We start from the raw sequence: 22080 nt of genomic DNA, 5'->3' as shown, positions 1-22080 counted from the left end.
AGTTGTCTCCTCCCCCATCACCCCCTCCCCAGATCTTTCCATATATCTGTAAAAAACAAACAAAAAAACAAACAAAAGAACAAAACAGGTGCAAGAGAGGGTGTATATAGAAGTGGGAAATTAGTATTTTAACCAGAGGAGCTGCTGTCCACATGGAAGTCTGATAGGCTACTAATAGTTTGGGTTTTTTTCCTTTTCATTGTAGTAAAAATTCTTTGAATTTTTTAGTATTATTTTGGGGGTCATAATGTGAAGGAAATAGAGATCTGGGAACCAAGTGGGATGAGGGCAATAAGCTGCCTGAGTTACAGATTATTAAGAAAATATTAAAATGTAAGGACTTTAACACTGGAGGGAAACCAGGGGTAGATATCAAAGGACTGGGTCTCTCAGTGCTGGAACTGATAGGTGATCTATAGTTGTAATTACATGAGCCTTTAGCTCAATCCTATATCGCCACCTTGTGTCTATATTAGATTTGACAGTCTGAGTAATGACTGCCTTTGCGTGAGTATAACAACTAACAGATGTATAAGATTTGTAAGTGGAAGGGACCTTAGAGATCCTCCAGTGCAACTCCCTCATTTTATAGATGAGGAAACTAAAGTACAGAACTTATCAATGACTTGCCCAAGGTCACACAGGTAAAACTAATCCAAACTTGATTTCTAACCTAGCTCCTTGAATTGTAAATCCAGCCACAGTCAAGAAGCAATTGTCAAGCACCTACTATGTGACAGACACTGTGCTAAGTGGTGGGAATACAAAGAAAGGCAAAAAGAGGCCCTGCCCTCAAGGAGCACACAGCCTAATAGAAGAGACAACATGAAATCAATTATGTGCATACAAGATATATACAGGGCAAATTGAAGGTAACCTCAGAGGGAAGGCACAAGCAGTGGGTGGTTGGTCAAGGTGCCAGGAAAGGCCCTTTGCTGAAGATGGGATTTGAATTGTAACTAGAAGGAAGCCAGAGAAGGCAGAGAACAGAAGTGAGGCGGCAACACATTCCAAATATGGGGGAGAGCCAATGAAAGGACACAGAGTTGAGAGATGGAGTCCTGTGAGAAGAACAACAAAACATTCAGAGTCTCTTTGTCCTAAAATATAGGGAGTAAGGGACTAAAGTACAAAGGTTGGAAGCATCCAGGTTGTAAAGAGCTTTAAAGCCCTGAATGGGAATTTTGTATTTGATTCTGGAGGTGACAGGGAGACACTAGAGTTTATTGAGTGGGGGGCAGGGTGTTGAGTGTGTGATATGGTCAGACCTTTACTTCAGGAAGATCACTTGGGCAGCTGAATGGAGGATGGACCTAAGTGATGAGAGACTTGAGGCAGGGAGACCCACCAGTAGGTTACTGCAATAGTCTAAGCGGGATGTGATGAGGCTCTGCACCAGGGTGGCATCTGTGTGAATGGAGAGAAGGGGACAAACTGCTGTGAAGGTAAAAATGATGAACTTTGGCAATCTCTTTTCATGAAACTATTCCTCCTTGCTCCTCACCCCAACTTATCAAGAAGGGCAATTAGACTTCACTGAAGTTAGGGAATGAACAAACACCTTTTAGATTTGAGATTGAAGCAGGCAAATCATTGCATTTCTCATAATGGGGAGATTTCTTATCATTTCCTAAACTAGTACTTATATTCCAGGGATAAGAGGGATTTCTTGAAGGAAAAGGGAAAGATGATTCATACTTTTATGGGTAAGGAACCCATGGTCCATGTAAAATGGTTACTTAGTGAATTAGTTGGATTTTTTTTCTTCCTTGATGCTTGTCTCTCTTTCAACATATCTGCCATAAGCCTGCTAATGTCCACCCATCTGTTGTTTTTCATTCTCTCCATATGACTTGCTCATGTCCTTTCTGGTCTCTCTATATTTTATTTATATAAATGATCATATCTATATATGTGATGGATATATATCTCTATATATAAACACGATGGATTTTATGCCTCTTCTCCTGGGCACATTGTTGGTAAACCCACTGAAGGCTACTTATGATTAAATTATGCCTTTTTCTATTTTCTGTTGCTTTACTTTTTTTGGCGGGGCAATGAGGGTTAAGTGACTTGCTCAGGGTCACACAGCTAGTACAAGTCAAGTGTCTGAGGCCAGATTTGAACTCCAGGGCCAGTGTTTTATCCAATGTGCCACCTAGCTGCCCCCTCTGTTGTTTTAATTGCAATTTTATTTCCTCCCCCAACTAGGTCATGGCATATGATTCATAGGCATGAAATGTCATCAGTAGAAATAGGTATTAAGGAGATGACCAGTTTGTAATTACTGAAAGCACCACACAGTTTCTCAAATGAAATACAGTCTAGTGTACGCCTCCCATTCAATTCTGGATCCAGCTCATTGTTCATTTGGTATTCCTATCTAGGAGACTAACAGAAAGCCTGAATGATACATGTCATCCAGAGTCAAGGCAATATGGAGATTTTCTGCACTGTGCCTTTTTTTTTTCCTTTTCATTGTATAGAAAATTAAAGCAATCTCTTTGGTATTGCTATAGATTCCCCTCCACAGGCTCTGTAGTGTTGATCTGATTTGTGTGAAGTCATATGGGAATAGGAGGAATTGGAGAGTCCTTCATCCAGAGAGGAATATCCCTTTGTTTGGATTCAGGGCATAACCTGCTCCATGCCAGATTAGTGTAGTGGAACAGATCATATTTGAAACCAAGTGTTCTAGGTTCGGATCCTGGCATTCTTATTTACTATGACCTTACTTGAGAGTCAGTTTCCTTGCCTACAAAATAAGAGGATTGGGATATATGACATCTCAAACTTCATTTATGTCTAAGTCATATGAGTAGAGGTGAAGATGTATTTGTTTTATATTTGGTTGGATGGCAGTGTTCTGCAGTTCACGTAAGATTTCTCCTCTGGGTCTATCAAAGGATCTATCTTTTTAACACGTGATGGAAGATGACTGATTTGATGATAGTCTTCAAGAGTACATTTGAGGGGCCGCTAGGTGGCGCAGTGGATAAAAGCACTGGCCCTGGATTCTGGAGGACCTGAGTTCAAATCCAGCCTCAGACACTTGACACTAGCTGTGTGACCCTGGGCAAGTCACTTAACCCTCATTGCCCCCCTCCCCCCCAAAAAAAAGAAAAAGAAAGAAAGAGTACATTTGAATCTCCTGAGTCAAATGCTTAAAAAATTATTAACAGTAGGTATTGTGGACTCTCATATGTCTGTCAGTTACCTGACTCAAGATGTGTTCTCCGAAACTATTTTGCAAAGTCTTGCCCTTTCTCAGTTTTTAATAGACACTGTCCCCATGGTGTACAGAGATTTTGCAAAGACAGGTCCATGGGTTGTTATTTTTGTCTTCTTCATTGTCTTTATTTGGGGAGGTGGTGATGGTGAAATACTTTGAACTTTTTCATTCTTTTGGAATCTTCCCCTATTTGAAGTATCTTAGTAATCAAGACTTTCAGGAAAAGAGCACAATGAGAAAACACAAGGGAGCCTGTTGCATCAAAAATATCTTCAAAAGAGTAATAAAAATGACAAAAGAAGCAAAAGTATCAGAAATTTGCAAAAGAGAAAATGTGAACCAAAAGAATTATAACACAATGGGGAAAATTATTTCGGATTAAAAGGAGCTGGGATGAAAGGCTTGCTGGCAGAAATCTGGAGTAGCCACTATTGGAAAAGCCCAAACTGGTAGGAGTTCTGATCTGTAAGAAGGAGAAGGAAGAAGAGAAAGAGGAGGAGGAGGAGAAAAAGGAGGAGGAGGATAAAAAAAATAGCTGAGGTACCAAGAAAAATGCATTGAAAAATAGTAGCAACAATCAAGAAAGCTTTACATTTTTTAAGACAATAAAAATGACTGGAGAAATTTTGGGGGAGAAATAGAATTAGGTAAAAAAGAAGAGAATCAATAAAAGGAGATTTTAAGGGAAGTTTGGGTTGGACTGAATGGCTATTCAAGGGGCTTCTGATTTTATGATGAATTCTTTGAAAAGGGTAGTAACTGAGTCCTGGTAACACTGAGAAATTTCTGGAAATGAGGACAGCAATTAATGTAGAAATATGAGTTGAAAATATAATTAGAGGTGTGATTGATGCAAAATAGAGAGATTTTTTTTTTAAAATAGAGTGATTTTGTTGGAGGACGTCCTGGCAGGAGGAATTCAGGAAACAGAAAGATATCATCATGATATTTAGATATTCTATAATATTCTGTAACAAGTCTAGTCACAAATGTGCATTGTTTCTAATAGGATAATATCCTCCCAATTCTTTTTACTGGATTATTCCCAAGAAAAGCGAAGACTGGAAAATTTCTCAGGTATAGTTTCAAAATGCTACCAGGTAACATTTGGCCCACACATCCAGAGGAGTGAATGAAATGCTCACTGGTGGCCCAAGATGGAAAGCCATGGTCAGAGGTTTCCAGGAAAGCCCAGGCAATGCAGCCATCCCTCTCCTCTTTATTTATTTATTTTTTTTGTCCTGGGCTACTGGGCTTCTTAAGAAATATTGTGTTTTTCTCTCTTCAGAGGGAGGACAGAGGAAGTTGGGGAAAGGGCTGAGAGCCGGGACCTTATTGCACAGCAATTAACCCTGGCGATTTCATCAGCGTCAGTTTCAGTTTTAGTCTCCCAACCTGTTTCATTCTGCCCATCCACCAATGACGTTTGGACTTACATTTACTATGGGGTAACTGAGCCTTGGTGGAGCCAATCAGAAGTTAAGGATGGGTCCTAGATGAACCCAGTGTAAATTTGGTTTCTGCGTTCTTGTGCTTCTCTGTCTGTTGACTATGGACCCTTATATTCGCTCTCTCTTTTTGTTGTGGACCCTGCCCCTGACGGAGACCTGGGCAGGTAAGTAGAGAATAGTAGAAAATACCTGGGAAGGTAAATAGAAAAACAAACAAACAAACAACAACAACAACAACAAAAAGGCCTCCTGGAGCGTGGACAAAGCATTCAGGGGAGATGTGTGGATGGGGAGGGTGTTTTGCTACAGAAAGCTCCTCCAACACCAGCCCGGAGTGGGTGTCCCAGGAAAAGCTGCTTAATCTTAGGTGAATTCCAGGTAGAGGTGAAAGGAAGAAGCAACGAACAAGCGTGTAGGTGACTTGGGGACCAGTAGCCTGGCATCCCTTAGCTGTGCTTTGGTAGAAAGGTAGGGGTCTTGGTGTCAGTCTCTCAGGTTTTTGGGGGGGGGAGCTTGGGGGTTGGGTCATTTGTTAAGTGAGTGTGAGAACAGGGGGCGCTGAGGCAGGGGTGCCAGGAGGGAGAAAGGGTGCGACAGTCCTGGAGGCGTTAAGGATCAGAGCAGTCTTGGAGCCCCCCGGCATCTAAGAGCAGAGAACCCAGAGCAGCTTTGTTAAAGAGCTTCACAGGGAGCGTGGGAGCGGGTGGGATGAGACCGGAGCCTGGTGAACACAAAAGGAGGGAGCGGGAGGCTAAATGTGAAGAGCGTGAGAGACCCGGGAACCCTACCAAAGCGGAGTGGCGCAGCGTCCAGCCAAAGGGGCACTAGGACCTGCCTGGGTTTGTTGTCAGGGAAGACTTCTTGCTGATTACAAAGCGCTATAGTCCAGAGAATTTCTAGGGCCGGGCGAAGTGCACCAGCAGTATTGGGGGCCGAGGGTTTGGGATACCGAGGGTTGAGGAGGCATCTGGGGTGGTGGGACGAGGTCAAGGATCACACTGTAGCTTGGCCGCGGACACGAGGTCACCGGGATGGGGGCTACGCGGTCACCTCCCTTAGCCCGGGCCTGGGTCCCCATGTCTCAGGCTCTCACTCCCTGAGGTATTTCCACACCGCGGTGTCCCGGCCAGAGTTCGGGGAGCCGCGGTTCATCTCCGTGGGCTACGTGGACGATCAGCAGTTCGTGCGCTTCGACAGCAACAGTGAGAGTCAGAGGGAGGAGCCTCGGGCGCCTTGGATGGAGAAGGTGGACTCGGACTACTGGGAATATAACACGCTCGTCTCCAAGGAGAACGCAGAGAAATACCGAATGGCCTTGCAGAACCTGCGCGGGTATTACAACCAGAGCGAGAGCGGTGAGTGACTGGGTGCCCCGGGGTCACAGATCAGATCCACGGACGGGGGCGGGGGGAGCAGAGGCCGGGTCGGTCCCTTCCACGATCACCTGCAGCACCCACTGAGGACAGGGTGGGGTAGTGGTGTTCGTGGGTCCTCCAGAGGTTGAAAGAACTAGTCCTGGTGCTATCCCGGGTCACAAGCAGGTTACGGGGTCAACCGTGGTGCGGAGAGTCCGTCCATACTGACCCCGGGGCTGGGGGAGGGGCAGGGGTCCACACAGTCCAGCGCATGTTCGGCTGCGAGGTTTTTCCGGACCTCACTTTCAAGCGAGGATTTGAACAATACGCTTACGACGGGCACGACTACCTCGCCCTGGACACAGATACCTACATGTGGACCGCGGCGGTGCCCCAAGCTGTCAACTCCAAGAGCAAGACAGAGGCGGAGAGGAGCATCGCAGAGAGATGGAAAGCCTACCTGGAGGAGGAGTGCGTCCTGTGGGTTCAGAAGTACATGGAGATCGGGAAGGAGGCGCTGAATAGGGCAGGTACCGCCGGGCCCGGATCCAGGGCACTGAAGGCCAGGGGTTGGCCCTTCTCGGACTCCCTTACAGCCTCAGCCCCGGGCTCCCGACTCTGCTGGGATCCCATGGACATGGGGTCGGGTCTCTAGGTTTCCTATTGCCCCATCTGTCCTTGTGCCTCTGGAGAGAAGGGAGTTCAGAAGGGAGAACCTGAAAATGCCTCGGAACTTTGCCCTCAGACCCACCTTCTGCCAGAGTGACCCGGCACACTGCCCCCGATGGGGAGGTGACTCTTCGGTGCCGGGCCCAGGATTTCTACCCTGCGGACATCTCCCTGACTTGGCTCAGGGATGGGGAGGAGCAGCTCCAAGACACAGAGTCCATTGAGACCAGGCCTGCAGGAGATGGGACCTTCCAGAAGTGGGCAGCTGTGAGGATGCCCTCAGGCCAGGAAGGGAGATACACCTGCCGAGTTCAGCATGTAGGGCTGCCTGAGCCCCTCACCCTGAAATGGGGTAAGGACAGTGAGGAGGGGCTGGGGGAAAGGCCACCCCCCCCCCAGAAAGAGCAGAGGAATGTGGAGTTATTTGGGGGAGTTGGGGAAGAGATTAGTGACTCTCAGGCCAGGGAAGGCTCAGGGGCTCTCATCTCCTTTTTCCATTTTAGAGCCAGAGTCCTCACCCATCTGGATCATTGTGGGGGCCACTGCTGCTGTCCTCATTGCAGTCATTGCTGGAGTTGTGATCTGGAGGCACAGGAAGTCAGGTGGGCAAGACTGGAAGGGGGTCACCAGCCAGCAGCCTCAGGGGAGATTCTGGCTTCCCCTGACCTGACAGTTTCTCTTTCTGGCCCCAAGTTCTCTCTTTCCCATCTAAGAGACTGTTAGAGGCCCTAAGACTCTAGATAAAGGAACTGTAAATAGAAAACATTTTTTTTTTCTGGAGGATGCCTTGCAGTGGCTATAACAGACTGTCTGAGGGGGAACTGCTTCAGATCAAAAAGGAGTATGGGGATTTCTGCCAAAGGAACTGGGTGTCTCCCAGCTGGGGGTTGTAGAGCAGACTTGGACACCCATTGATGCAGGACCTGAGGTTGGGAAGTGTCCATGGGTGGTGCCTCTTTTCTCTCTTCCTATTGGATCTAGATGCTGGACTGGAGTGTGTGTGTGTGTGGGGGGGGGTGCAGTCACAATTGTCATTTAATGTGTCTCCAAGACAAATCCATGAACTTCTGGGGCCTTAGTATGGTCTCCTCTCCTGGACTCCCCAGTGGATTTCCTTTTCTTTTCCAGGTGGAAAAGGAGGGAACTATGTTCAGGCTTTAGCTAAGTGCAGGGTTGTCGTGGAGGGTAGGAAGAAGGGGCCAGCCCATGGTATCTCTGGGACATGAGAAATGAGAAGGCAGAGGAGAGGTTTACCCCAGCAGCCTTTCCCTGGTGTTCTCTTCCCTTCCCATGCCCCAGTTCTGGAAAATAGGCCCCTAATTGGGTTGTTTCCTTCCTTTGTTTCCAGGCAATGACAATGCCCAGGGGTCGATGTCTCTCTCAAAGCCAAAGGTGAGACTCTGGGGGTCCTGGAGCTGGAGAGGGGCTGGTGTAAAGGGAGCACTTGGGGTGAGGATTGTGTTGGGGTGAGGCCGACTCTTCAGAATGATGAGAGGCTTGAGGCCAGAGGTGAGTTTGAGGATCCACTTTAATCTGTCTTTCTTTCTTCAGCTTGATAGAATTGCCTTACATGGACCTGAGAAAGAAAACAAAAACATGCAAGTCTCCAATTCCTGTCTTGTTCCTGTTTACCTCTCTGGCTTTTCTCCCCAGAACTAGCTCCTATGATCATCTCTGTACTCTACCGGCCAAACCCCAGGGAAGCCTTGCCACCCCTGCCTTCTTTCTTTTTTCTTGTCTCACTTTGCAGGGAGACAACCAGCAGTCAGGGCCATCGGGTTGGGAAAGAGCCCATCTTCACATTTGAGTTGCACTGAATTCTGTCATCTTTGTACTCCTGCAAGAAAAATAGGCAATGAATTATTTTTCTTGAATCTTCAGATTTTCTCCACAATCTCAGTAGAGCGGGGGGTAGAGGGGGGTGCAGTTTGGCAGAAAGGATAACAATGTGGATATGTTCTGATCATATGAAGGCAAAAATAAATTAAAGTTTGAAGACTGCTAAGAATTCTTTCATTTGCTCAGCTGAGTCTTCGATGGCTGGTGGGGGCTGGGATAAAAAGAGGAAGGAGACTGGGGGAAGGACAGTGTATGCGTGAGTGTGCAGATGTTTGTCCTTGATTTGTATTACTCGGCTGCACTTGTTGGCATGGTCTGTTCTAGCTTGTTCTAGGGCTTCAGATAGAGCTTAGGCTACAGACTCCGCCTGTAACTGGAACTATGCACAAATAGGCTGATTGGTCCTTAGCCCACAGGCCTTCCCTCAGCATCCACTTTTTTTGTGGGGCAATGAGGGTTAGGTGATTTGCCCAGGGTCACACAGCTAGTAAATGTCAAGTGTTTGAGGCCAGATTTGAACTCAGGTACTCCTGAATCCAGGGCCAGTGCTCTATCCACTGTGCCACCTAGCTGCCCCAGCACCCAATTTCAAAGAGTTTCAGTTCTTTCTGTTTTGTTGTTATTTTCCTCCACCCTGGTGTGTGTGTCCCTGCTTTTCTTCCTTTGCAGGAACCTCCCTAAGGGCTTCTGGGGCCTCTGCTCAGGGTTCCGTCCAGGACCCTGGGGCTCCATCTCTGTTGGTGATGACCACTACACTGAGTGACTGTCTGGTCCCCTTTTTATTCCCAGGGTTGGGGCTTTTCTTCTGAAGAAAGAAAGGGGGTGAATTTGGAATGGATTATAGGGAAACATTTGGTTTCTAAATATGAAGGAGCCCTTTCCCCTTCTCTGCCTTACTGTGGTCCTTACCCTACATGTTTGGAGCAAGTTTATCCCTCTCTTACTATAACTTCCTTCCTTCTTAACTCTCCTTTCCCCTTTTGACCAATGCACACTGCTGGAAACACCAGGCTTTCCCCCTTTTGTTCTGCCCTAGTATTTCTTTACCAATGTAGAAGTGGAATGAAGAATGAGTCTACTAATCACCTTGATTTTCTTGAGCTCCCTTATTATCCAGGAGAGGCTGAACTAACCTGGGAATAAAAACCAGCCAATCAGGAGGAAGAAGAAGTGTGGCTCTAGTTTGACATACCAGTGATCCTTTGCAGTGTTCACTAGGAGAACCCAGAACACCTCTGCAGTGCCAGCATCCACAGGGCCTGCCCAGACTGGTCCATACATTCCCCAAATGGACAGAGCTCTCACAAACATTCTGGCTCTGGGCACTCTGTATTCCTCCTATTCTCCTGCCTCCCTTTGTGTCCAAACCATATAAACCATTTCCTAAACCTCCAATCTTTAGATCAGATTTGGTTCTGCTGTTCTTCAGGTAAGTGTGCTGCCCTAGCCAATAAACAAACACTTCAGGGCATCGCATTTGAACTGTGCCTCATCCCCTCTATTGAGCCAGATGCTGTGCCCTAATTAATCACAAATAAGAGGAATTCAAAAATTATTTATATTTCTCTCCCACCTTATAATCACTATCTCAGCTTAGCATCCTACATTTGTTCATTTTTCTCATCCAAGGCCACCCAAGTTTTGTTGACTTGTTTAAAAATCCCTATGTGGGAATTTCCAAATGTAATTATTAATTGATCTAAGGGAGGTGGTCATAAAGTGGTAGAAGCAGGCAGAGACTTAGGCCTTACTATCTCCTCAATGATATGTAATAATTAAGAGAAAACATATGCTAAAAATACGTCAGATCCTGGGGTCATGGAGGGGCATTTGTTGCTCATACCACACTTTGAGTGATAGCACATAGTTTTTGCACCAGAAGGTTAAAGGGCTCTCTCTAGGCTTCTGTTCAATCTCCCAAGGAGGTCAGGGATTTTGTAATAATAAGTAGGTGGATGATGTGCACCCCCCCCACCATGTAAGCCATCTTTTTTTTTTTTTTTTGCTTCATCACATTTATTATATTTACTTAGAAATGCTTATCTTTGATATCCAAAACACATGAATATGGCTAGCTCTACATTATTAGAGACATTATTACATGAGGATCTTAGTTTTAAAGAGCATGAACTCATAAAGGAAAACAAATTTTAAAAATAATAAATGCATTTACTTTTAAACAATTCACATGACAAAAATAAATTATGCATAATCCAGAAAATGATATAGGGCGTCCCAAATGTCTTAGTGTTCTTTTAGCTAAGACTTTTGGACCACTCTGTATATATAATGATTACAAACATGTAAAAAATAAAGGAAAACAACAAAAATAATAATTAAAACCAACTGCTATAAAACGCTAATGCCTGAGATTATTTAGAAAGAAGAGATTTGAAGATACATCTTCCTCTCTGCTGTTTAAAAAATAATAAATATTTTTATTTATAGTCTTGAGTTCCAAATTTTATTCCTTCTTCCCTCACTCCCTTCTCCTCTTTCTGAGCCAATAAGCAATCCAATATGGGTTTTACATGTGCAATTATGTAAAATATGACCATATTAGTCATTTTGCACAATAAAACTTGAAGAAAAGGAAAAAACCAATGAAAGAGTGAAAAATAGCATGCATTTACTTTGTGTTCAATCAGTTCTTTCTTTAGAGGTGGATAGTATGTTTCATCAATGGTCCTTTCAGATTGTCTTGGATCATTGTATTCCTTAGAATAATTTTCATTCACTGTTCTTCATCAGACAATATTGCTGTCTCAGTACAAAATATTCTCTTGGTTCTGCTCACTTCACTATACATCAGCTTATACAAGTCTTTCCAGGTCTTTCTGAAATCATCCTGTGTAAGCCATCTTATACTATGGCCAAACATGAGTTTGGGACCCTATGGTTTAAGTGGGGAAAGAGCTTAGAGGAATTATATTCCTCTCTGAGTCCAGAAGCTTCCTCTTCTCTAAGCCATCCCATTGTAGAGGGGTGTGCTTGAGGGACTTGCCTTCTCTCTCTCCACAAGACTCCCTGTGCCCCTATGGCTTAAAAGTAGCAGGTCAGGGGCAGCTAGGTGGCGCAATGGATAGAGCACCAGCCCTGGAGTCAGGAGTACCTGAGTTCAAATCCGGCTTCAGACACTTAACACTTACTAGCTGTGTGACCCTGGGTAAGTCACTTAACCCCAATTGCCTCACTAAAAAAAAAAAAAGTAGCAGGACAGAAATCTTTCTTTTGTATCTGATGCATACTTAGTTCACTGAAATAGGAAACCTCTCACAGAACTGGAGCAGCTTTTCTGACCCTGATCCCTAAACCCTGTGACCCCCAGAGTCCACCTTTCCACATATCCGTTCTCAACAGTTACAGATGCCTATGAGCAGGAGGGGAGGCTTCAGGAGGCCCCTCCTTGGAGAAACTGAGTGACTAGATCTTATGGGCTTTATTACCATATGGATTCCATGCAGGTAGAGGATTGGCCAGAGGGGTCAGGCACACAGCCTGTTGACTGGCTGCAAGGCTCTTGAGTGTTTTGGAAGAAGATGAAAGCAAAGTTGGGAAATATTTTAAAAAGAAGCTAAATTACAACGAAGCAGGTAACATTTCCTTTTAAAACTAAGTTGATATATTGTCTTCAGGGATCCTTATGTACAGACTTTTGAATCCCATTTCTATTTGGGGGCAGCTAGGTGGCACAGTGGATAGAGTGCTGGGCCTGGAGTCAGGAATATTCAACCTCTTGAGTTCAAATATGAGTTCAGATGCTTACTAGATATAAGACGCTGGGCCAGTCACTTAACCCTGTTTCACTCAGTTTCTTCATCTGTCATATGAACTGGAGAAGGAAATGGCAAACCACTCCACGATTTGTCAAGAAAATCTCAAATTTGGTCACAAAGTGTCAGACATGACTTAATAGCAACAGAAGTTTCCATTTGAGTTTGACATCAATGGTTAGACTAGCTGACCTCTGGGGGGTCTACCAAATCTCAAATTCTGTGATTCTGATTTCCCAATCACTTATGGCTGGTTAATATCAAGGGGTTCTCTGACCCTTTGCTATTCCCCACTCAACACACATGGGACCATGTAAAGATATTGAGGCTGACCATTGTGAACAATTGTTGGGGCAACATCATTCTAGAGAGTCATGTATTTGGGTGCTGGGGCCAGGGTCAGGCAAGCAAAGGGCTTCTAATGCCAGATATTAGTTTGCCCTATAAGGATCTATGCTTTGTCTTCTTCTTCCTTTCCTAACAGTCTCCCTGTAGCTCACAGGTTCAAAGTAAAAGATCTTGCTTCTTATTAGCCTTAGTATCACTGATGCTGCCAGTGTTATTATCATTTTACATATGAAGAAACCGAGGTACAGAGAGTTCAGTGAGGGGCTCAGAGCCTCACACCCCGTGAAAGCCAGAGTTAGGACTTGACCTCAGGTCTTCCACTTCCCCATAGTGTTTCTCATGCCCAAACACTCCAGATCCCAGCAGCAGCCCTGGTTGAGGCATGACATGGATAGAACTCTGCAGATCTGACTGAAATCTTCCCTCTGGATCCCCATTTAAGCTTACTATGTGTCAGGCACTGCGGTAAGTGCTTAAAATTATTATTTCACTTGATTCTCACAACAATCCTGATATTATTTCGCATACACACATTTCAAGGAAACTGAGATAAACAGATAAAATGAATTTTTCAGTGCCACACAGATAAGAAACCCATCCTCAGACATTCATTAATTGTATCACCCTGGCTAAATCTCTTAACCAATATTTGCCTCAGTTTCCTCAAAAGTAAAATGGACATTGAAATAGTCTCCTACACATGACTCATAGTAGGCACTTAATAAATGGTTATCCCTTTCCCCTTTCCTGAAGTGCAGATCTTCTGCCTCTCCAATCACTCTTGCCAAAGCACACCTAAAGCCTTGTATCTACAATAGTCCAAATTCCACTTTTCTTCCCAGGCCAAAGTTCCATTGCTTCCTGAAGCTTCTGATTTTTCACACCCCTCTCCCTCAACAGTTTCTATTGAAGGATGCTAACTACCCAACCCCATGTGTAATCACTGTCACAATCTCCTCTGATTTTCTAACTCCCCGCCACACACACACAATCCCCCAACTCTACATGAGGATAGGAAGGGCCTGTGAAGAGAGCAGAGTGAGAAGTGCCAACACTGGTTTGGTCTAACTCCCATCAAGCTACACCTGTTCCATGTCAGCTACAGGCTGGGAACCAGTGACTAAACCAGACACTAGGCCATAGCTTGGTGGGGATTGGGTTGGTCAGCTTGTCAAGAGCCCAGTTGTCTGGGACCACTCTGAGTGAGGAGGAAGGGAGGAGATAATAGAGGAAAGGGATGGGGTGAAAGGCCTCTCTATGGTCTTTTCATTCTTTCCAGTGATTCCCTGTACCATGCTGGAGTCCTTATTCTTCACAAGATATTCAGGATTTTGTCCCCTCTTTATGTTAGGGACTTACCTACCAAGATCTATCTGTTATTTTGAGGTCAAAGTTGGATGGAATGAGACACTCACACATCACTGAACACTTAAAAGAAAGAGGTTTACTTTACCCTAACACAGCAAGGATATGGAACAAGGACACAGTGACACTTAGCTTTTCTGGAAATGGCCCCTTTCATCTCCCTATGGAAACTTGTCTGTTCAACAGGGCAGGAGATGGTGACTGGAAAGCCACCAAGTCGGAGGAGTCACAGCTCCATGTGGATGGGACTTTTGGTGCCTTTAGGTTACCAAGAAGCTACTTTAAGGAAGACAAGAACCAATCGAATCCTAAGAACAGCTTTGTTGCCCTTTAAGAAAAACCAATCCTTGTTTTGGGAAACGAGGAATCATGATCCCATCACATACCACCCCAAAGACCCATGGATCTTCTAAAGGACCTTCCAATATTTCAATATTTCCAAAACGTTATTGGATAATTGTCCTTCCCCAGATAATATAAGAAGTAAAGAAAAACTATTATGTGTCACAGAAAAGTAACCAAAAGAAAAAGAAAAAAAAATTTGGAGGATTGAAAATGCCTGAAATCGGGGGCAGCTAGGTGGCCCAGTGGATAAAGCACTGGCCCGGGATTCAGGAGGACCTGAGTTCAAATCTGGACTCAGACACTTGACACTTACTAGCTGTGTGACCCTACGCAAGTCACTTAACCCTCATTGCCCTGCTCCCCCCCCAAAAAATAAATAAAAATAGTCTTTAAAAAAAAGAAAATGTCAGAAATCCTAACATGTTTCTCTTTCCTTTGGATGATTTAAGCCCACCCCAGGAACTTAAAAAAATTATGTTTATTTTTTTCCTCAATAACATGTAAAAAATGTCCACATTTCTTTTCTATTTTTTGTCTTCTTTTTTTTTGCAGGACAATAAGGGTTAAGTGACTTGCCCAGGGTCACACAGCTAGTCGATGTCAAGTGTCTGAGACCAGATTTGAACTCAGGTCCTCCTGAATCCAGGGCTGATGCTTTATTCACTGTGCCACCTAGCTGTCCCCACATTTTTTTCCACATTTGTTTTTAAAAATTTTTTAGTTCCAAATTATCTCTCTTTCTTGCTCTTCTCCACCTTCACTTAGAAGGCAAACAATGTGACATAAATTATACATGTGCAATCATGCAAAACATTTCTAGAGTAGCCATGTTACAAAAGAAAAGGCAAACAAAAAACACCAAGAAAAATTTTTAAAGTTTAAAAAATTATACTTCAATCTGTATTCAGACTCTATAATAAACATTTTTATTTAAAGTTTTGAATTCCATATTCTTTCCCACCATAATAAACATTTTTAATTAAAGTTTTGAGTTCCAAATTCTATCCCTCTTCCCCTCCCTTTCCTTTCCCCTCCCTGAGGCAGTAAACAACTTAAATGAAAGAAAGAAAGTGAAAAATTGCATGCCTCAGTCTATGTTCAATTAAGATCGGTTCTTTGGGAGCAGCTAGGTGGCATAATGGATAAAGAACCAGCCCTGGATTCAGGAGGACCTGATTTCAAATCTGATCTCAGACACTTAACACTTACTAACTGAGTGACCCTGGGCAAGGCACTTAACCCTCATTGCCCTCTGAATGAGAGAGAGAGGGAGAGAGAGAGAGAGAGAGAGAGAGAGAGAGAGAGAGAGAGAGAGAGAGAGAGAGAGAGAGAGAGAGAGAGCAGTTCTTTCTTTGGAGGTGGTTAATATGCTACATCATTAGTCCTTTGAGATTGTCTTGGATCATTATATTGCTGAAAATAGTTGTCATTCACAGTTCTTCAATGAATAATATTGCTGTCACTGTGCACCAATGTTCTCCTGGTTCTGCTCACTTCACTATATATCAGTTCATATAAGTTTTTTCAGACCTTTCTGAAATCATTCTGTTTGTCATTTCTTATTCCACGATAATATTCCATGACAATCAGGTATGAAAACTTGTTTAGTCATTCCTGAATTGATGGGCATTCTTTTGATCTCTAATTCTTAGTCACCACAAAAAGAACTGCTATAAATATTTTTAAGAAATAGGTATTTTCCTCTTTTTTGCACTGTCTTTGGGATATAAAACTAGCAGTGGTATTGCTGGATAAAAGGGTTTGCACAGTTTGATAGCCCTTTGGACATAGTTCCAAATTGCTCTCCAGAATTGTTGGATCAGTTCACAACTCCACCAACAGATGATGTGTTCCAATTTTCCAACAGCCCCTTCAACACCCAACATTTTCCTTTTTTGGTTATATTTCCCATTCTGATAAATGTGAGGTGGTACCTCAGGGTTGTTTTAACTTGCATTTCTCTGATCGATGGTGATTTAGTGCAGTTTTTCCTATGACTATGGATAACTGATTTCTTAGTCTGAAAACTTCATGTTCATATCCTTTGGTCATTTATCAATTGGGGAAGTCCATTAGTTCCTACTATGGAGATGGATAGCATTTTTTATCATATGTCCTTAAGAATAATTTTGGATTTTTGTATTGCTGAGAATGGTCAAATCATTCACAGGTGATCATCATACAATATTGCTGTTACTGTGTACAATGTTCCCCTGATTCTGCTCACTTCATTTTTTATCATTTCATGTAAGTCTTTCTAGGGTTTTCTGAAAATATCTTGTTTACATCATATTTCTTATAGTACACTAGTATTCCATCACAATTATATACAACTTGTTCAGCTATTTCCCAACTCATGGGCATGCCCTCAATTTCCATTTCTTTGCTATCACACAAAAAACTGTTTATAAATATTTTGTACATATAGGTCCTTATCCTTTTTCTCTCATCTATGACCTAGTAGTGGTATTGCTGGGTCAAAAAATCTATGTTATTTTAGTCATTTAGTCATAGTTCCCAACTGCCCTCCAGAATAGATGAATCAGTTTACAACTCCACCAACAATGCATTAATGTCTTTATTTTCCCACATCCCCTCCAACATTTGTCATTTTCCTATTCTGTCAGTTTAGCCAATGAGTCTCACATCTTAATAATGTAGACCACAGGTGTCAAATACGTGGCTGGAATCATATTAAAATGTAATTGGTAAATATTTAACAAAATAAACAAAGATACATTAAAACATAAATAATGTTAATATGTATTTTTCTAAGCCAATATTCAGACCAGGGATCCTGATATACAAAGCCTGGCAGGTAGCAAGTACTTGTTAATTAGTTGAGTGATCACTTACAGTACTAATCAGGGAGCTGACTGTGAATATGATAAGCAGGAAATGTTTCTTGGTTCCCCCAGAAGAGACTAGATAGCTCATTTGGTGTACACAACGGGATGGGGGAGTGGTGGTGGTAGTTTGGAGCCAGTTGTCAGACACTGGGCCTAGAGGCAAAGAAGAGGGAAATGAGAAGGGCAGTTTTAAAAGAATGAAGATGTTTAGCTAAGAACATTTTCACCAGGAGGAAAACCCTCTTCTCTGGTGGCCTGGAGTGGAGGCCTCATTCCAAAGAGGGCTAGAATCCAGGCCTTAGCCCAAAGAAAACAAAGGTAGACACTGTGTCTCCTCCCCTAGATTTTCTCTATTGTGAGCTGTTGCTATTATTCTTCCAGCTGACTATGGTAAAGACTTTACTGCTGAGCTCAAGAGAACCAGTCCATGTTGTTGTCCCAGTGACACTTTGTCCAGTTGGGGACTCTATCCACAATCTGGCAGCAACCTGCCTTCCCAGCCTCATTTTCTACTACTCAAATTCTCTCTACCTCAGCCAAGCTGTTCTATTCACTATCCCTCCAACAGCAAGCAGAGGAGCCAAGGTTGAATCTCCTTCTTCTACTAATGTTTGGATATTAGCAAATTATGTCACTTCTCTGGACCTCATCTTTCTAACTGCAGAAAAGGGTGCTATCTCTACAGTCCCTTTAACTGGTTCTTCTCCTGTGTGATCACCAGGGCATCCTGGGAAGACGAATTCAGTGACTTTTCTTCTAAAAGGGGACAGGTCCTCCCTGGGGGCAATGGGCTGAGACCCCTTCACTGCCCCCAGAGGTAGGAAAGAGACTTATTTCTTCTTTTAAAAAATTTTTAAAATTATTTCTTCTTTAAAAACGTTCTCTAACCTGAATATCTTCTCTCAACCCAAGCTGTTATTAAATGGGGAGTATCCCTCCATGAAAAAAATCAATTTTTATCCTATGAGTCCATGTCCTATACTTTCCTACATCTGTACCTTGTCCATACTATTCCCTATGCCCTGAATGCCTTTCCATCACTAAATTAGTAAAAATCCTACTCATCCTATTAGCCCCTGCACAACAAAGATGCCCTCTTCCAAGAAGGCTTCCCAGATCCCCTCAGTTGGAAATGATTATTCTATCCACAGGGCTGTAGTAGCCCTCTGTGGAAGCTTCTGTGGGCTGTTATCACAGTTGTTTGTAGTCTAGAGTGATTGACTCTGACAAGACTGGGAGCTCCACCCGGGCAGGGCCCATGTACTCACTTCATTGCTTCTGACACTGCACTCTATGGAAAGCCTGGGTTAACCTGATCGTGCAGAGAGCTGCTAGGGACTAGGAGGAGTTCCCTCCTCTGGGTCCTTGGGGAGCCCCAGAGCTTCCCCTGCCCCAGTCCTTGAATGGTGGCAGTGAGTGCAGGTGCTGGTGGCCACCCTGCTTCTTCCTGCTCCTCTTCCCAGGCCCTCACTCCATGGACAAAGCCACGCCCCTCAAGCACAGGTCCCATGGGAAAAGCATGTATGCAGAGCACCAGTAGCCCAGGGAAATTCCTCCATTTGCCCCCAGAGCTCTCTTTCTCACAAGTGTCCTGGGAAGCAGTCAGTGTGATGACTGATGATCCTGAGACATCTGGCCCCGCTCCATTATGAGATCTAACTTACCCAGGACACCAATACTGCAGGCTCAGTTTTCCCCTGCCCATGCAAGATTCCTCCCTAGAGATAGCTTCCCTTCACTCCTACCTCAACCTCCCTTTTCAGTGGTCCCATCACTCCCAAGTAGAGCAAAAGAGAAATGGTTTGGGAGCCTCTTCTTCTAGAAAATAATGCCCAGTCAGACTCGCCCACCCCACCTTCATACTTCTCTGATTACTATATCTAGCCCTGGTTTCTTTCCTCATCTTAATGCCCAAATCATGAATGGCCTCCTGAACACTTCCAAAGGGATCCCCTCTAGCTAATTGGTACATCCTTAGTGACTCTCCACTGACACCTTTCTCCTACATAACTAAGTGTCCAAGTCTCACCTGGACTTAACCAAATTATTATTTTTCCACTGAAAAACCACCCTCCACTTCCTTCCCACCAGCACTTCTCTTCCTCCTGTTACTATTACTACTCTTACTGCTATACTAGTGTTGTTGTTGTTGTTGTTGTTGCTGCTGCTTCCGCCACTTCATCTTTCAGCTCTGGGCATTTTCACAGGTTATTCCCATGCCTCTGGAATATTCTCCCTTCTCCACTCCATCTATATTCACTTCCCTGGCTTCCTTTAAGCACCAAATTGATCCTATCATTTACCAGAAGTCTTCCCCAATCCCTCTTAATTCTAATGTCTTCCCTCTGTTAATTATTTATCATTTATTTTTTATAGCTGGTTTTGTATATATATATGTTTGTTTGTTGCCTCCCCCATTAGTTGGTAAGCAACCAGTTTCTGTTGAGGACAACAAAATTTCTGACTTACACAGGTTCACATATTTAGAGTCATCTTTCCATCTCTGCTCTCCCTACTACTCTTCCTTAACCAATCATTAACCAAGTCTACCTCCATAGCATCTCTAGTATCTATCTCCACTCCACCCAGAGGACTATTTATGCTATCATCACTTCTTGCCTGGACGAGTGTGATTATCTTCCATTTCCTTCTCCTTGCTTTTAATCTCTCTGCTCTGTCATCCACCCTTCACACAACTGCCAAAACATTCCTCCTAAAAAAAGAAAGCAAAAATCTGCCATTGCCATGATCATGCCCGTAATATCCTCTTCAATGGCCCCCTGTTCATTCTACTATAAAATGCAAACTTCCATGTTTGACATTTAAAGCACCAACTTTTCCAGACATTTCATTTGTTTTGATTTTCTTTTTTTTGCAGGGAAATGAGTGTTAAGTGACTTGCTCAGAGTTACACAGTCAGTAAGTGTCAAGTGTCTGAGCCTGTATTTGAACTCAGGTCCTCCTGAATTAAAGGCTGGTGCTTTATCCACTGCACCACCTAGCTGCCCCAAGACATTTCATTTGACTAAACTCCATTGATGGGGGCATCTAGGTGGTAAACGGGATAGAGTTCTGGGTCTGGAATCAGGAGGAACTGAGTTCAAATTCAGACTCAAACACTTACTAACTGTATGACCCTGGGCAAGTCAGTTAACCTCTGTTTCCTGCCCCCAGTCTCCTCAACTGTAAAAGGAGAAGGAAATGACAAACCACTATAATATCTTTGCCAAGAAAACCCCTTAAAAATGGGGTCATGAAGAGTCATATGTGATTAAAAGACATAAAAGCAACAATACTCCATTCAGAGTCCTTTTAGCCAGACTGACCTCCTTGCTGTTTCCTGACCTTGACACTCAGTCTCCCACCTCCATCCCTCTGTATAAGCTGTCTTCCATGTTTGAAATGCTCCCTCTCCACCCTCTAACCCTTTTAGCTTCTTTAAACATTCACCTCAGGTGTCTTCTTTTCTGGGGCACTCCCTGCTGGCCCTGCTTGTTACTATTCTCACCCTCCTCAAATCATCTTGTGCTCACTTGTTTACAAGCTGCGTTCTGCACTTAAATGTCAGCTTCCTGTAGGCAGGAACCATTTTTCATATTCGTTTTTGTATCCTCAGCCCACTGTGATAGATTTAGCTCTTCTCGGCAATACAATGATCCAAGACAGTTCCAAAGAACTCATGATGGAAAATGCTCTCCCCATCCAGAAAAAAGAACTGTGGAATCTGTTTATTTTTTTGTTTTGTTTTGTTTTTGTGGGGCAATGAGGGTTAAATGACTTGCCCAGGGTCACACAGCTAGTAAGTGTCAAGGGTCTGAGGCCGGATTTGAACTCAGGTACTCCTGAATCCAGGGCCAGTGCTTTGTCCACTGCACCACCTAGCTGCCCCCGAACTGTGGAATCTGAATGCAGATTGAACCATACTAATTTACTTTTTTTCTTTCTTGAGGTTTTTCCCTTTTGTTCTGATTCTTATTTCACAACATGACTAATGTGGAAATATGTTTAATGTGATTGTACATATATAAACTATATTAGATTGCTTTCTGTCTTGAGGAGCAGGGAGGGAAGGGAGCGAGGGAGAAAAATTTGGAAGTAAACATGAAAACAAATGTTGAAAACTATCTTTACATGTAACTGGGAAAAATAAAATACTATTAAGAGTGGAAAAGGGCATGTTCAATGGAGTTATAGTGGAAAGATCACTGGATTAGGTTTCAGGGTACTTTCCTCCTCCCTGGGCCTTAACTTCTTCCCCTGTAAAATGAGTGGGTTGGGCTAGATGATGTCTGGGCCCTCTTAAGCTCTAAATCTCATGAGCTTCCTCTGTAAAAAGAGGGTAATGCTTGTATACCCCAGAGTTCTTGTGAGGACAGAAGAAGATAGTGCACATGCCAAACTGAAGTAAAAGTCAGAGCCAACTGCAACCACTTCTACTGCCACTACTGTCACCATCACCACCCGCAGATGGTGGGTGGCTGTAGGAGGAGCCACAAGGGAGAGGTCAGAGGAGAGAGGTGGGATTGAGGTGGGACATGAGATACTGGAAGAGTCTCCTGTCCTTTGGCCTTACTCAACTTTCCTCACTTTCCTTTCTCCCCAGGGAGTGTTCTCTCAGATGCAGGATGTAGTGGCAGTCACAGGACAGGTGGTGAAGGAGACAGTGGGAAGCCTGAAAACTGTGAGGGATTTTGGGCAGAAAAGGATGAAACAGGATAGGGAAGGTTGAGAAGGCAAGTGGGCCCATCAAAGACAGCCCAATGTGGAATGCAGCTGTGAAGTGGACATTCTCTCCTCCTCCCTGACCTCTGTTCATAATGAACCTGCTGTCTCGTTGGACTTCCCCCATGT

The 22080-nt window shown here is 43.8% G+C and overlaps 1 protein-coding gene across 3 annotated transcripts; it reads left to right on the top strand.

The window, feature by feature from the left end:
- The first annotated feature begins 4696 nt into the window (after positions 1–4696).
- On the top strand, positions 4697–8722 carry LOC122754007 (class I histocompatibility antigen, Non-RT1.A alpha-1 chain-like). 3 transcript variants are annotated; one of them, XM_044001951.1, is made up of 7 exons: positions 4697–4850; positions 5772–6041; positions 6407–6571; positions 6787–7062; positions 7214–7312; positions 8059–8102; positions 8262–8721. In XM_044001951.1, exons 1-7 carry the CDS (start codon positions 4787–4789, stop codon positions 8367–8369), a joined length of 1026 nt encoding a protein of 341 aa, XP_043857886.1. In that variant the 5' UTR covers positions 4697–4786; the 3' UTR covers positions 8370–8721. The 3 variants fall into 3 exon arrangements, with proteins under 3 accessions (XP_043857886.1, XP_043857888.1, XP_043857887.1); XM_044001953.1 differs by having other exon boundaries at positions 4751–4850; positions 6293–6571; positions 8262–8722; XM_044001952.1 differs by having other exon boundaries at positions 4751–4850; positions 5884–6041; positions 6293–6571; positions 8262–8720.
- The last annotated feature ends 13358 nt before the right edge of the window (positions 8723–22080 follow it).

This window comes from Dromiciops gliroides, chromosome 4, assembly GCF_019393635.1.
Source record: "Dromiciops gliroides isolate mDroGli1 chromosome 4, mDroGli1.pri, whole genome shotgun sequence".
NCBI lineage: Eukaryota > Metazoa > Chordata > Mammalia > Microbiotheria > Microbiotheriidae > Dromiciops > Dromiciops gliroides.
The sequence above is the reverse complement of the archived record's forward strand: the minus strand, read 5'-3'. Positions and strand labels throughout refer to the sequence as shown.

Bases quoted from the DNA above. Each gene is read 5' to 3' on its own strand.
- LOC122754007 (XM_044001953.1), top strand. From the start codon at position 4,787: ATGGACCCTTATATTCGCTCTCTCTTTTTGTTGTGGACCCTGCCCCTG. The intron at 6,572-6,786 runs GTACCGCCGGGC...CTTTGCCCTCAG, and splicing joins GGAGGCGCTGAATAGGGCAG to ACCCACCTTCTGCCAGAGTG. The intron at 8,103-8,261 runs GTGAGACTCTGG...TTCTTTCTTCAG, and splicing joins TGTCTCTCTCAAAGCCAAAG to CTTGATAGAATTGCCTTACA.